Source organism: Protomyctophum bolini, assembly GCF_963924005.1.
Source record: "Protomyctophum bolini genome assembly, chromosome: 4".
Lineage (NCBI taxonomy): Eukaryota > Metazoa > Chordata > Actinopteri > Myctophiformes > Myctophidae > Protomyctophum > Protomyctophum bolini.
The window spans coordinates 41449815-41464880 of NC_137865.1; the positions used below are offsets into that span (position 1 = coordinate 41449815).

At 45.4% G+C, this 15066-nt stretch overlaps 1 protein-coding gene across 4 annotated transcripts in view; it reads right to left on the reverse strand.

Annotated features, from left to right (window-relative positions):
- The window catches only part of cttnbp2 (cortactin binding protein 2), a 93576-nt gene that overhangs the window by 3119 nt on the left and 75391 nt on the right, over nt 1-15066 (reverse strand). For all 4 annotated transcript variants that reach the window (XM_080761089.1, XM_080761088.1, XM_080761087.1 and 1 more), the window contains exons 11-22: nt 12441-12536; nt 9083-9162; nt 8064-8150; nt 6981-7080; nt 6475-6639; nt 5730-5902; nt 4966-5144; nt 4148-4386; nt 3013-3204; nt 1699-1747; nt 1039-1150; nt 506-604 (exon numbers count right to left, since the gene is read on the reverse strand). In XM_080761089.1, the coding sequence (XP_080617215.1) occupies nt 506-604; nt 1039-1150; nt 1699-1747; nt 3013-3204; nt 4148-4386; nt 4966-5144; nt 5730-5902; nt 6475-6639; nt 6981-7080; nt 8064-8150; nt 9083-9162; nt 12441-12536 (1571 nt within the window). The remainder of the gene's footprint in view (nt 1-505; nt 605-1038; nt 1151-1698; nt 1748-3012; nt 3205-4147; nt 4387-4965; nt 5145-5729; nt 5903-6474; nt 6640-6980; nt 7081-8063; nt 8151-9082; nt 9163-12440; nt 12537-15066) is intronic.

The following is a 15066-nucleotide window of genomic DNA, read 5'->3' on the forward strand; positions in this document are numbered from 1 at the left end:
CAAGTTGACAACATAAACCGAGGTATATATTTCAAGGGCGAGAGATCACAGTAAACGTCCACCCTAAAGTTCCTAAACTAAGGCATTCACTTCTAGTCATTTTTACTAGTTGACTAGTTTACTAGACGACTAGTTGGCTAGTTGTTTAACCACCTATTGTGTAAAAAATAGGGTTTCTTTTTAAAATAAATATTTGTACAACTGTGTACATTGGTGACTATAAGAATAATCTACCTGATCTTGAGGCCTACAAAATCGGTAAAAAAAAAAAAAAAAAAAAACTATTCGACTAGTTGCTTAATGCCCTACACTAAATCTTCTTCTTCCACACGGGGAGGGAAAACAGCATCTGAAAGTATGCTGGGACGCATTTTTACACGTCAGAGCTGGGATCACTTTTACAGTACGTCTAATGTACCCCCCGACCTGCGCGACGCATACAGGTTCTTCATCAGTGTGACGACGTCTGGGAATGCGTCTATGACTACAGTACGTATGCCCTCACCGTCTGTGTCCGGGGTTGGGGGCTTCCTTCCTGGGGGTCTGCGGGTCCTCTGGATGGGCTGGAGTAAACAACATCCAAGTCATCCTTGGACTGGGCCATCTACAGCCAGGAACACAGGACAAACCCTTAACACTTACTGTGCGCAGGACGTCCCAACAGGTCTTCATAATCACACCCGTAGGAGGGCCAGGACGTGTGGACACGTCTTTATGTCCTTTTTAATTACATGTATTGTGTGTGTCTTGTGTATTTGTACCTTCTTGTACTCCCCTTTTACACCCAAACATAATAACACAACAATGGTTTACAGTCCTGGTAGCGGTTTGTTGTGCCACATGGCGAGCATGTCACAGTGGGAGACTGTGTGTGTGTGTGTGTGTGTGTGTGTGTGTGTGTGTGTGTGTATGTGTGTATGTGTGTATGTGTGTGTGTGTGTGTGTGTGTGTGTGTGTGTATGTGTGTGTGTGTGTGTGTGTGTGTGTGTGTGTGTGTGTATGTGTGTGTGTGTGTGTGTGTGTGTGTGTGTGTTGTACCTTGCTGATGTCGGGCTCTGACTTGCTGGAACACATGGAGGTCAGTTCTCTGATCAGATCTGTCTCATCGTCAGAAAACACCGACAGGCCTGCTGGCTCACCTACAGCTAGCCTGAAACACACAAACGCAGGCACACACACGCAGGCACGCAGGCGCAGGCGCAGGCGCAGACACACACACACACACACACACACACACACACACACACACACGCAGGCACACACACGCAGGCACACACACACACACACACAGGCACACACACGCAGGCACGCAGGCACACGCACGCAGGCACACGCACGCAGGCACACACACGCAGGCACACACACGCAGGCACACACACACACACACACACACACACACACACACACACACACACACACCATTAGAAGGTCACCGGAAATCAAGGACATGTGCTTTCCATGGATCCAACGTGGTGAGAATGAAAGGTGGAATCAAATATGAAGTTGACATTATAAGTAGGCTACAACAAGCAGCTTCATCACAAAAAGTATACACTGACTCATCAATTACACTCTCCTGCCCTCTCCTGGCTACACGTGGCACTGCAACTATTAACAACTATTGGAAACTAAGAATTGTATTTAGGTATAATTAAATTAAAATCATTTTAAGCGTGTGTTGTCCATCGGCACACTGACCTCTGGCTGTTGCCGTTGGAGAAGCGGACATCAGTGGTGGACAGTGAGCCTGGAAAGAAAAACAATACAGTTACTTATCCCATTCTGACCTGAGATCAGATTCATACGAGGTTTCCACGGGACACACACTGGTCTGATGAACCCATTCTGACCTGAGATCAGATTCTAAAAATGTCAGTCGTTCTTCGAATTTTTCAAAAATAGCAGACCTACAAGCTCGTATCGCGCCACTCGGTGGCGCGATATGAGCTTGTAGATCTGCTATTTTTCAATAGCTAAAGCATAACATGATGCCAACACCAAAATGGGTGCCCGTTCAGAATGGGTTATATACAAGTTTATGTAGGGCTGTACTATACTGTATGCATTCTAAACAGCTTATGTAGGCCTGTACTACACTGTATACATGCATACTAAACAGAGTGTACAGTGCTGGGTACACCGACAACCATGTTCTGTAAATAAAACATGTCCAAAAGGTACAGTAGAGGATTGTACATTAGAATCAGAATCTATTTAGGAGCAAATTGAGTTGGTGCATTTCTCTCACAAAGAAAGATACAGCACATGATACAGGAAAAAAAAAAAAAAAAAAAAAAAAACGTAACAGTGGTAAATATAAATATAATAGTTAAAAGTTAAAGTTAAAATGTTGAACTCCCCGTAAATATTCGTAATAGAGGAAAACGTTTGAAATAATCGTGATACTTTTCTTTGGGGTGAAAATGCAATGTATTTATACTTGTACATGTGGGGTTTATTAAGAGAAGCTGTTAATGCCAACACTTATTATTTCTCAAAAAAAAAAAAAAAATCGTGATACTGATTTTGAAGTCTTATCGCTCACTCGCACGCTCGCACGGAGCCTCCTTTGACTTCCAGTATAAAATTATATTTAAGATATAAAACATATGGAGGGAGAAAAAGGTAGCCTAGCTGGACAAGATTTGTCTGAGTGGTTTGTGAGATTAGTGCCATACTAGTCTCTGGAGTAAGTAGGTCGGGAGTGGCTTATTGTCAGTATCAGGCCGGAAACAATCAAAACGCCACAAAAAAAGAATCGGAAAGACAGTTTAAAGTCTGCAGGGACCTTTACAGGTCTATGTAAAAGTTTGATAAAACAGGAAAGGGCACACACCAGTGAGGTGCTGGCCTAAGGCAGTACAGTAAATAAGTAAAAAAGAGAAAAAGGCCGCACACTCGTAGCCACGATGCTGTATATACATTAGTGAAAAGTTTAACCAAATGGACCCTCTGGCAGAGTTATGGGCTTCTTTGAATGGAAACATTTTGGTACGGCAAACCTTCTCTCACCTTCTCTGAGAGGCCCGCCACAGCTCCAGTTGGAGGCGGGGCTTCCCTTTCCCTTCCGTGGGCTGGTATTGGCCCGTCTCCACTGGCCGCTGTCGCGCCCCTTCCTTCCGGTGGTGGAGCTTCCTTTGCAGGAGCCAATGGCGGACATGGGGAAGGACCCGCCCTGGAACTCCAGCAGGTGTCTGTCGATCTCTGAGGAGGAGCAGGACAGAGAGGTTAAGGATCTCTGAGGAGGAGCAGGACAGAGCGGTTAAGTATCTCCGCCAACGAGTTCATGTTTTCTTTTTGTCCGTCCGTCTGTCTGTCATAGCAACCGTTGAACGTTGCGGGCGTCAAAAAAGTAAACATTTACAAGCTCACAGCGTGTCACAATGCAACGCATTGTGAGCTTGTAGATTAGACGTAATACTAATTAATCGTAATAAGAGAAAAACTTTGAAATAATCAAAGTCGTGAGAGCAAAGCGCTGCTAGCGACGTACTAGAAAAGGTGTCGGGCTTTGGAATGGGCTCCGGCTGTTAAAACTGTGCTACCATAACGACCCGGGCCGGGCCAAGGGTAACAAGACTACTTGCCCCGTTCCGTTTTCCTCCCAGAATTTTCCCCAGTGAAGGGTGGGAGAGGCTGGACAGCAGACGGCTGGACTTTGAATTTCTCCAACTATAAACTTTCATGACAGCAGAACAGCCAAGTACAAATATAATTTATGAAAAGCTACTACAGTGAAGTCTGTTCACAGAAGTTGTTGTAGGATATGTGGGGATTATCTGACGAGGTACCATTTGAGGGGGCAAAACCTTACATATTATACTATACTAAATTGTTTATAGGTTCAATATAAGTAAAATAATATAGCCTTTCCACAGCAGTATCTTTTTATATTTTTCCAAAAAGCATACAAACAGCCAATAAATAGCATATTACAAAGTTATCCCCCTCACTGGGGAAAATTCCGGGAGGAAAAACGGGCAAGCACCGGGGCGAGTAGTCCAGTATTCGGGCCAAGGCCCATATTTTGGGCCCGTGCAGGGCTCTAACACACACACACACACACACACACACACACACACACACACACACGCACGCAGTCACGCACACACACACACACGCAGTCACGCACACACAGCAGACTCACCGTGTCTTGGCAGAGGACAGCCCAGCAGCACAGCCTTGTTGACTAGGATGCTGAGGGCAGCCTTCACCACCGCCTGCTGACCTGAGGTCAGCCCGTGGCTGCCGGAGGACGCTCGCCGTGACTTTGGCGATGGTGAGGAGGAGGAGGAGGATGGCGAAGAGCGCTTGGCCGTTACCCGGGAGACGATGGCTTCCTCCACGCGAGGGACCACCACCGCGTTCCACAGACGCACCAACCACCTGGAGAGAGGAGAGGAGAGCGGGTTAACCAGACAACAACCCTAACTTGTCACCAGTGTTGATTTCATCGACTAATAGTTACTATGACAAAAAGAGTTTAGCGTTTGGGGTCCTGTTAATTTGCTTTGAGGCAGGTTGATAAGCCAATCCTTTTTTTAAGTATATTTTTTGTGTCAATCTAATCTAATGTAAACCTTGGGTGCTACACTCCCTCTGCCAACCTGGGGAGAGCAACGGACTGACCCCATGCTTCCTTCAATGCATCAACCTTTCGCTGAGCAAGTACGTTTGTACATTGCAGCTGTCTGCTTGGTGTTGCTCACCACAGTGAGTGAGCGGTTGTCGCACACCTATTTACGGAGCCAGCCAAATTGCCAAACAAGCACTGTTTGATTTGGAAAATCAATTGACAATGTCTTTTGTAATTGACACACACGTGCCCTGGCCCAATCTGCAACCAAGCAGTCGACACCAGGAGAGACAACATCAGTTGTTGCTGGCTTTGTGGGCAAACATAGGTGTTGTTTTGGGAGACACTTTTTTTCTTGCAAGTGGCAACATCACACCAAGAGGACTTACTTGACCACAGCCTGCGTGTTGTGCGGGACCACGGGGCAGGACAGGAAGAGGCGGGGCCCGAGCAGAGCCTCGTGGGTCCCCAGGCGAGACAGACAGGCGTTGAGCTGCTGCCACACCCGGCTTACCCACAATACACTGCGTTCCAACGCCCCCTCCCAACACCACACACCTGTTCCCATCTGCAGGGGGGGAGAGAGAGGGAGAGAGAGCGAGAGAGATATGGATTAATTAAAGCTAAATAATCTCACAACTGAAACAATGAGTAAGACGTTGGCTTCAGACCAGTATTGTGGGATTCATTTTGAATCGTTTCACTAACAAGCTTTGCAGTCTCTTTAGGCTGGCAGTTGTAAACAAGACTTTGATTCATAATGCCAAAAATATCCGTACATGGTTCTATTTTATTGCTGATTAAGATTTTTCTACTACAGCATATTGCGTTGTTGTAAAGCACTTCATAAAACTATACTATATAGAAAGTACTGAAAACATAATGTTAATTCATATTTAGACTTCTTTAAATCATTATTTAAAAAATAAAAGAGATCTCCATGTACATGTGAGCCATGAAAACCAGACAACCCCACCTGGAATGCCATGTACAGAAACTACAGATGTGCCGTTCCAACTCTTTTCCTGAAAGTTTTCAGAAAATCTGACAATCTACTGAAATGCCAATGGCAGGTCATGTGAAGTTCTCAAACGGCACATCTGTAAGAGCCAAATGGCCGCCATGTGATTATAATAATACTCCATTGTGTGACCTTGTGGAGGAGTTTCCTGCGGAGGTGTCTTCCCAGAAGGCCGTGCAGCGGCTCCTGGTCCCAGCGCAGCGTCACCCAGCGGAAGTGCTGCTGGAGGCGGAGCTCCGAGCCCTGGAGGCGGGTCTTGGACAGCGTGCCAATCAGGAAGCCACCCTCGCGGAAGTGATGGGGTCCTGAGAGAGATGATGATGATGTCACAGATTGACTGAGAGGCTGTTTCTAAGTGGCTGATACATCTTTAGCTCTGCAGTTTAACCCCTTTAAGACCTGGCAGCGGCACTCGATGCCAGGCTACGAGCTTGTAGATCTGCTATTTTTTTAAAGATCGTGAAAATGTGGCGCAAATCTTTGAATATATATTCTTTCCCAGCGATCATTTGTAACTCATATATTTGCTTCCGGGAGGTTCCTGGAACAACATATTTTCATATGACGGTCGGTGGGCAATTACAGTCCTTGACAAAATGACATGAACCAGTTTGAGCACCACTGACATGGAAACATAGGTTTTTCAGAAAACTGCAAAACATTTGCAGCATCTGGTCTCAACCTTCTTTAATTTATACCAGGATTAAGGAAGCTACAGTAAAAATACCATTGAAACAAAAGTTGCATTTCTTATATTATTTGCTCAATTTCTAAATACTATTGTTCCTAATGTTAAATACTGAAACAACAATAATATAGTGTGTCGTCCTATAGCGTAAGCCACATGCTGCTGTAAGAAGCATCAACACAGACGTACCACTAGGCAGCGCCAGAGGGCAGGCCGCGCCCCGGTTGTCCAAGCTGTGGCACAGGTCCCCCAGCAGGGCCGGCAGAGAGGACGCCTTCTCCAGGCCCTCCAGCAGCACCACCACACAGTGACCTCTGACCCCGGAGCCCCCGCCTACCGCTGGCACCAGGAAGCCTGCAGCGTGGGACACACCGTGGAAACAAGACATTAGGTAAGGTAAGTCAAAAGGTAGACGCCTCCTTCCGCTCTGGGTCGTGTGTCGCGAGAGAGAGAGAGAGAGAGAGAGAGAGAGAAGGCAACATGGAGGAAAGCTTTCGCAGAAGGGGACATTTGGTAGGCCAATCAGAGGCAATGTAAACGTTTGTAATTTGAATTCTGACAGAGCTAGAGACAATTACTTAACACAAGTATCCTGTGTGAATGTGTTGTGTATGTTTGTAAATTCTGTGTGTGTGCGTGTGTGTGTGTGTGCGTGCATGCGTGCGTGCGTGCGGCTGACTGCGTGCATATTTTACCACAGGTAATGAAGGTCTCCAGCAGCTGTTCTTTGGTCAGGCTCTCATCCACCTCCACCCGCACCACGTCACAGACCACCCCCACCGCCTCCTGCTTCGCCTGGGGAGGAGGAGGAGGAGGAGGAGGGGGGGGGAGGAGGGGAGGGGAGAAGAGTAGGGGAGGAGAGGAGGGGAGGAGAGGAGGTGGGGAGGAGAGGAGGGGAGGATAATCAAAATAAAAAAAGAGAGCACTTAAATTCTATAACCACCTAAAAGAAAGTGACCCAGATGCACTCCATATCAAGGCACTCACACACAGCGAAACACTGGAGAGATGCCCCCTCAGCCCGCTGGCCCTGAAACGTATGTTTTCTCATGCCAATAAAGCCCTTTGAATTGAATTGAATTGGGGGGGGGGCGGTGGGGTGGAGGAAGAGGGTTGGGGGGGGGTGGGTGGAGAGGAGGAGCAAAAAAGGGGGGCATTTTTTTTTTTTTTTTTATCAGACGGGTGGTAGGAAGAGATGCAGAGGTTGTCATGGAAACACACGTAAAATGTTCCCGCTAGCCTGGAGACATTGGAGTAATGTTCTGTTCACCAGCCCGTGCACCACTTCAATCACTTCAATCCCAGCGTCCATATTCTGGGGAAACGTTTACCTGTTTATGTCGAAGAAATGTGGTGTTGATACAGTAGCTACAGTAGCTGCTGTATACCGGGGCGGTTTCAATAACATTGCATCATATAATATAGTGAAGCACAGCAGCCATGATGACAGTGAGAGGTTTCATGCTAATGGCGGATGTGTTTTGCCGTAAACACCTGCAATGGTCCGTTTGCACACTCAGAGTTACAGACCAGTACGTGTCCATTTGGATCCTAACTTTGACCTGGGAACGATTCTACAAATGTCTTCTAAAAAATCCTTTCTGAAAAACCCTATGTTTCTATGTCAGTCGTTCTCTCAAACATTGGCCTCCGACCCCCATCTGAAAATATGTTGTTCCAGGGATGCAATGTGTTTACCTTGATGCAGCGAGCGATCTGATTGGAGCAATGTGTTTACCTTGATGCAGCGAGCGATCTGATTGGAGCAATGTGTTTACCTTGATGCAGCGAGCGATCTGATTGGCGATGTATTCCTGACAGCTTCCCTCCAGCCCGTGGAAGATGAGGTTCCCATATTGCTCCACCTGGGGACACACATCAAGTACATGGAATTAAGCTAAAGAAAACATCATGGCTGAAAGTTTATTAATGATGTTTAGGAATTATCATTCTTTGTTGCTGCTGTTCCACATAACAGTCGACCAGTTGAAAGAAATAACAGATTTGAGGCTTTTAAACCTTTTCTTTTATCACCATTCATGTCTATGGGAGATGCTTCTACTCTTAATAATCTTAATATAACTAAACCTAATTTTAAAATAACTAACAAGCGGAAATATACTAACATTTTATCAGCAGAGAATTAATATATACACAATTATGTTCAGAAGTCTACTCTATGGTAAACAATTATACTCCATTCATAAAATGGCCAGTAGAGGGTGCTCTGTCACAGGAGAATCCTCAGCATCTTCAGGCACCTGCTTCTCTCTCTCTCTCTCTGTGTGTGTGTGTGTGTGTGTGTGTGTGTGTGTGTGTGTGTCTGTGTGTGTGTGTGTGTGTGTGTGTGTGTGTGTGTGTGTCTGTGTGTGTGTGTGTGTGTGTGTGTGTGTCTGTGTCTGTGTGTGTGTGTGTGTGTCTGTGTGTGTGTGTGTGTGTGTGTCTGTGTGTCTGTGTGTCTCTGTCTGTCTGTCTGTCTGTCTGTCTGTCTGTCTGTCTGTCTGTCTGTCTGTCTGTCTGTCTGTCTGTCTGTCTGTCTGTCTCTCTCTCTTCTCTCTCTTCTCTCTCTCTCTCTCTCTCGTCCATTTAATCCCCCCCTCGTCTCTTTTACATGCTCATCTCTGCTGCTGTCTTTGTCTTGCTCCTTCCCCCCCCCCCCCCATGTTTAGCTTTTTTGCTCAACTAAGCCCCCTCACGTTGTTCAGTGTGTGTGTGTGTGTGTGTGTGTGTGTGTGTGTGTCTGTGTGTGTGTGTGTGTGTGTGTGTGTGTGTGTGTGTGTGCGTGCGTGCATATTACCAGTCGGACGTAGTTGTGCAGCAGAGGAAGGGGGAAGAGAGAATCCACAGCCAACTCATCCAGGCACGATTCAGACAGACCTGTGAGAACGAACACACACACACACACACACACACACACACACACACACAGTGTCAGAGACTCGACATATCTTTGCTCCTATACCGTCCATAAATCCCATAAGGCTGCAGGACATCATTCATCACATGACGTACAGTGTATAGATACAGTAGTACCAATGCAACGTAAAGTGTAGAGTTACTAGTGCACTGCATTACAGTACAGTGGGCAGGGTTGTTTTTGGCAGCACATTTCTATTTTCAGTTTTAGTCATAGTGTCTTGAATAGATTTCATTTCATTTTAGTCACATTTTAGTCACCTGGAATGCTTTAGTGTTAGTCTAGTTTTAGTCGACTAAATATCCTAAGATTTTAGTCGGCTAAATCTACAGTTGATTTAGTCTTTTCACTTGCTGAAAATAGCCGATCTACAAGCCCACAACGCTGCGACACGTTGTGGGCTTGTAGATCTGCTACTTTCAGCATGCAACTAATTGTAAAATGACTCATACTGGATCTCTTGTCCACAAGTCCCTTCCTAACATTTTAGTCTAGTTTTTATTTGTTAGCATACCGGTATTTATTCTTAGTTTTAGTCTTCATAGCTTAGTTTTTTATTTAGGTTCCCTTTAGTTTTCGCCAGTGAAAAAAGGTAGTCGACGAACATTTTTGGTCTTAGTTTTAGTCGATGAAAACAACACTGACAGTGGCTCACGGTGGTAACACCATGCAGCATAGTGTTACTAACACACTACATGCAGAACAGTGGCCCCTAGTGGTGCAGTAACACCATGCAGCGTAGTGTTACTAACACAGCCATCACAGCACGGCAGACATGGTTCTCTTTCACTGAACATAAGCCGCACAATTACTGGACGAGGAAAGATTGTGGGTGGACGGGTCGATACGGACTCCTGAGTCAGGGTTGCACACACGCACGCATGCGCGCACGCACGCGCGCACGCACACATGCACACACAGCAGTGACACTGCCTTCCCACATGCTTCAGAATAAAGCTGCTGTTATGCGAGGACAGAATGGAGGGGGTAAGAGTAGAGGAGAGGAGAGAGTGGAGGAGAGGAGAGAGTGGAGGAGAGGAGGGAGGAGAGAGTGGAAGAGAGGAGAGGAGAGGACAGAGTGGAGGAGAGGAGACAGTGGAAGAGAGGAGAGAGGAGAGGAGAGAGTGGAGGAGAGGAGACAGTGGAAGAGAGGAGAGAGGAGAGGAGAGAGTGGAGGAGAGGAGACAGTGGAAGAGAGGAGAGGAGAGATGAGAGTGGAGGAGACAAAGAATGAAATGAAATGGGGAGAGAGTGGAGGAGGAGAGGAGAAAGTGGAGGAGGAGAGGAGAGAGTGGAGGAGGAGAGGAGAGAGTGGAGGAGAGGAGGAGAGAGTGGAGGAGAGGAGAGAGTGGAGGAGAGGAGAGAGTGGAGGAGAGAGAGGAGGAGAGAGTGGAGGAGAGGAGAGAGTGGAGGAGAGGAGACAAAGAATGAAAGGAAATGGGTGCAGTCAGTGGTGTGTGAGGAGGCGGCAGACTGACTGTTCCTCATGGATTCCGTGCATTCACACACTGTGCAAACAGAGCAAACCAGGACAAAGTATCATCAAGGGAGGGATAATGATAATGTTCCTGATGTGTGTGCAGAGCTCTACACTATATAGTAAACTTGTTTTAGAGACTCTCTAGTCTACATTATAGTAAGCTTGTTTTAGAGAACTACACTACAGGATAATAAGCTTGTTTTAGAGACTCTCCACACTATAGTAAGCTTGTTTTAGAGTTTAATTGGTAACCGTAATGCTCGTCTAAAAACACGCTCGCCCTCATGTCTTTCCGCCGGCCTCACGCCGACCGCTCGGTGGGGACGGTTCTTGTATACTTTGTATTTGTTTTACTGACAATGAGGTTAGAAATCTGTTTAATTGGCAAAATGTGTGCTCCATGTCTGCCCCAGTGTTGTTGTTGTCCCAGTTTGGAGGACCACATACTGTGAGGACATACTGTCTGTGAAGCCGTGCCAAAAATGTTATTTGGGCGATTTGATACATCTTTAAAAGTCCAAATGCTGAAGAGAAAAGATTAGATAATAAAGTAATTGAATACAACTTTGTTATAACTTATTGACGGTAATGTTCCTGCTATATATTGTTGTTACAGAGGAGATGCAGCTTGCCGGCAGCACGGCTCAGAGAACAGATGCAATGTGTGATGAATTGGATATTGTAATGAGACTTACAGTATACTGTAGGAGATCAAATGTCATCGTGTCTCTGCTTGTGCGTGCCAACAAATCTGTTCTCATCATTGCCTCCGATGTTAAGAAACCAATTTTGCAGCTTCTGAATCTCTCTGTGATCACTTCTATTGTGTGTCAGTGGAGGGTAACGCAATACAGGCGAGTGTATTTTCTGTTTCTGCACAAATGGGGCATATCACAGTTGTTCTGGCAGGCAAAGACGTCAAGCCGCTCAAACTTTACATGACCACGGCCACAAACCTATTCTACTCTAATGCTATCAATTTAACCCATTCTGAACGGGAACCCGTTTTGGTGTTAGCATCATGTTATGCTTTAGCTATTGAAAAACAGCAGATCTACAAGCTCATAGCGCGCCACCGAGTGGCGCGCTATGAGCTTGTAGGTCTGCTGTTTTTGAGAAATCGAAGAACGACTGACATTTTTAGAATCTGATCTCGGGTCAGAATGGGTTAATCAGACTAGTATGTGTGTCCAGTGGAAACCTCGTATGAATCTGATCTCAGGTCAGAATGGGTTAACATATTACCTCATATTTATATCTTGTTTTTTTCTTCCATACTCATTATTCATTCATGTATTTATTATTCTGTATATATATTACTGTACATACTGTATATTAAAAAAATAAGTATTTATCTGAGAGTGTACAAATGGAACCAAATGGTCCGTCAGGGTCCGTTCGGTACCATTACACTCTCAGAGTTACTGACCCATTTGGTTCTTAACCATTTACCATTTAGCTGGAACTCCCTCAAGAACCCCTGGGGGTCCCCGGACCCCACTTTGAGAACCACTGGTCTAACAAAAATACAGCAAATCCTGTTAAAGTTCTGTGACTTTTGATAAACAAACTTTGTTTAGAGTCATCCGTCACAAGTTGGCCTCTTCTTGACATGGCTGCCAGTGGTAAGAACATTGTGATAGAACATTGTGATATTGCAGTCCTTTGCTATACATCGATTTCCACAATACACACATCGCAATGACAATACAGATATCTGACGCATGGTGCAGCACTGCGGGTTGCCAGGTTCTGTACCTTTGAGGCGGAGCATGATGCGCTGACTGAGGGGCTTTCGGACCAGATCCCAGGGGGACAGAGGCAGCTCCTGACCTGGCAACCATGCGGTGTCTCCTGGAATCAGACACAAAAACAACACGTTAGCTTAATATGGCACACAGTAAGCAAGAACAACACATGGTAATACATCACATGCATGTGCACACAGGGCACACACACACACACACACACACACACACACACACACCAACGCGAGTGTCTGGGTAGGTTGATCCCAGCTGAAGGAAAGCTGACATTTTCATCCCCCTCTCTCTCTCTCTCTCTCTCTCTCATATCTCATCCATAATGTACTGAATAAGCCAGAGTAAGAAATAAATGATGTTGCGTGACAGTAGAAAATATGGAATTGAGAGAGAGAGCCCGAGAGAAGTCGAGAGATCAAAGGAGAATATGAATACTTAAATGTCAAGGCTTCATCAATGTAGATGACACAGCATTCATCTATAAATTAATCTTTGAATTCAAGGAATGTCCGTATGTCTGTCCTTCGCACAGCTCAAGAGGAGAAGTGGATCATCTTTCTTGTCCCTTTTGGACAGAAAGACACAGGGTGTGTGACATTTATAGAGCCTTTTGCAACCAGATTTTAATGACCTTATTTTGGTCACTCACACAAGCTTGTAGATCTGCTATTTTCTTTTTATCGTGAAAATGTGGCACAAATCTTTGAATATATATATTCTTTATATGTATATTCTTTCAGAGCGAACGCTTTTAACTCAAATCTTTGCTTCTGGGGGGCCGGGTTCCTGGAACAACATATTTTCTGATGGGCCAATTACATATAATTTTTGGCGTCCTTGACATGTAATATTGAGCACCACTGATACAGAAACATGAAACTGTCAGAAGACGTCAAGCCTAAATGGGTTAATGATGTTTAGGACACAAGAAACCCTTCCCTGAGGCTTTTGTGAGTGTAATATTTGTACACACACACACACACACAGTCACACACACACACACACACACACACACACACACACACACACACACACACACACACACACACACACACACTCAGTCTCTACTGATACATCTGAAGAGTGGCTTCTCAACTCTCCTTCACAGCAGCCATTTGTCAGTTCCTCTGAGAGTCAGAGCACGAGGAAAACTACCGGCAGCAATTGAATTCCGGCCCAGACAATTTTGCACACAGATCTGACGGTGGAGGGGGTCTTATAATAACAGATAAGAAGAGTATCCGTTCTATAAGGAATTCGGGTTTAAAGTGGGTAACCTTTCCACTGACATGCACTGTTGCAACTGTGAATTTGTATGTGTTTGTGTGTGTGTGTGTGTGTGTGTGTGTGTGTGTGCGCAGGTCTCTCTGTAGGATCGATATACAGTACTGTATGTCTTTATGGGTGTGTGTGTGTGTGTGGGCTGCCAGTCCAAACGTCAACCTCAACAGTATGGTTGTGAATTATTTGTACAGTATGGTATAAAGTCAGCTGTTCTGGCAGTTGCCTAGAAACTCTGCTAATTAGCTCTTAAACAATGGACTTCTAGTTAATCCCCCTAGTGTGTGTTGTACGTCAGAGACGTTGTCATGGGTACCAATAGGCTGTACAAGTGTTAACACTTTAAGGGCCACGTTTAAGTTCAAGTTTAGCTCTCTCTCTCACGACCCGCTTTTCAACCATCAATCATTTACGGGGCAGCCGTTAAGATACTTTCGCTTTTGGGTGCCCGCTGGCCTAGTGGTCCAGGCGCATGCCATACAGTACAGTATTTAGGCTCTGGCAGCGCGTCGCGTGTTCGAGTCCCGTTCATGACGACCTTTGCTGCATGTCTCTCCCCCTCTCTCTCTTTCCTGTCATTCTTCACTTTTACTATCAATAAAAGGCAGAAAAGCAAAAAAAAAATTAAAAAAATGATATTTTCACTTTCATCAGAAGCCGATATAGTACCGCTCCTAAAACATTGATGGTCTGTATGATCAGCTCAATCTGAGCCTCAATTCCGATAAAAGCGCTGCTAAAGAACGCCGCTAAAGATCAGCCACTTTCAACATGGTGTCCTTATTGTGGTCATGTCATGAATGTAATAAGAAATAAGCAGACTAGCATTGGAAATAGCAGATCTACAAGCTCACAGCTCAACATGTCAACATTTGGGAAGATCTGGCCTGTATAGCAACATGCTCAAAATAGGGAGGTTAATGTGGTTAACCTTAACAGATACTGTACATGCCAAACCCTAAACATCACCCTGGACAAACATGTGTCCCCAATCAACTGCTTTGAAGTTCAGGCCTATGTCAGGAACACACACAGGCACGTGTGCACGCATGCATACACACACACACACACACACACACACACACACACACACACGCACGCACGCACGCACGCACGCACGCACGCACGCACGCACGCACGCACGCACATCAGTAATTTAGACCTGGACCCCCCCAGAAGCAAAGATTTGAGTTAAAAAGATTTGCACCACATTTTCAGGATTTTTATAAAATAGCAGATCTATAAGCTATAGTGCCGCGCTACGAGCTTGTAGATCTGCTATTTTTCAATAGCTAAAGCATAACATAATGCTTAACCCATTCTGAACGGGAACCCATTTT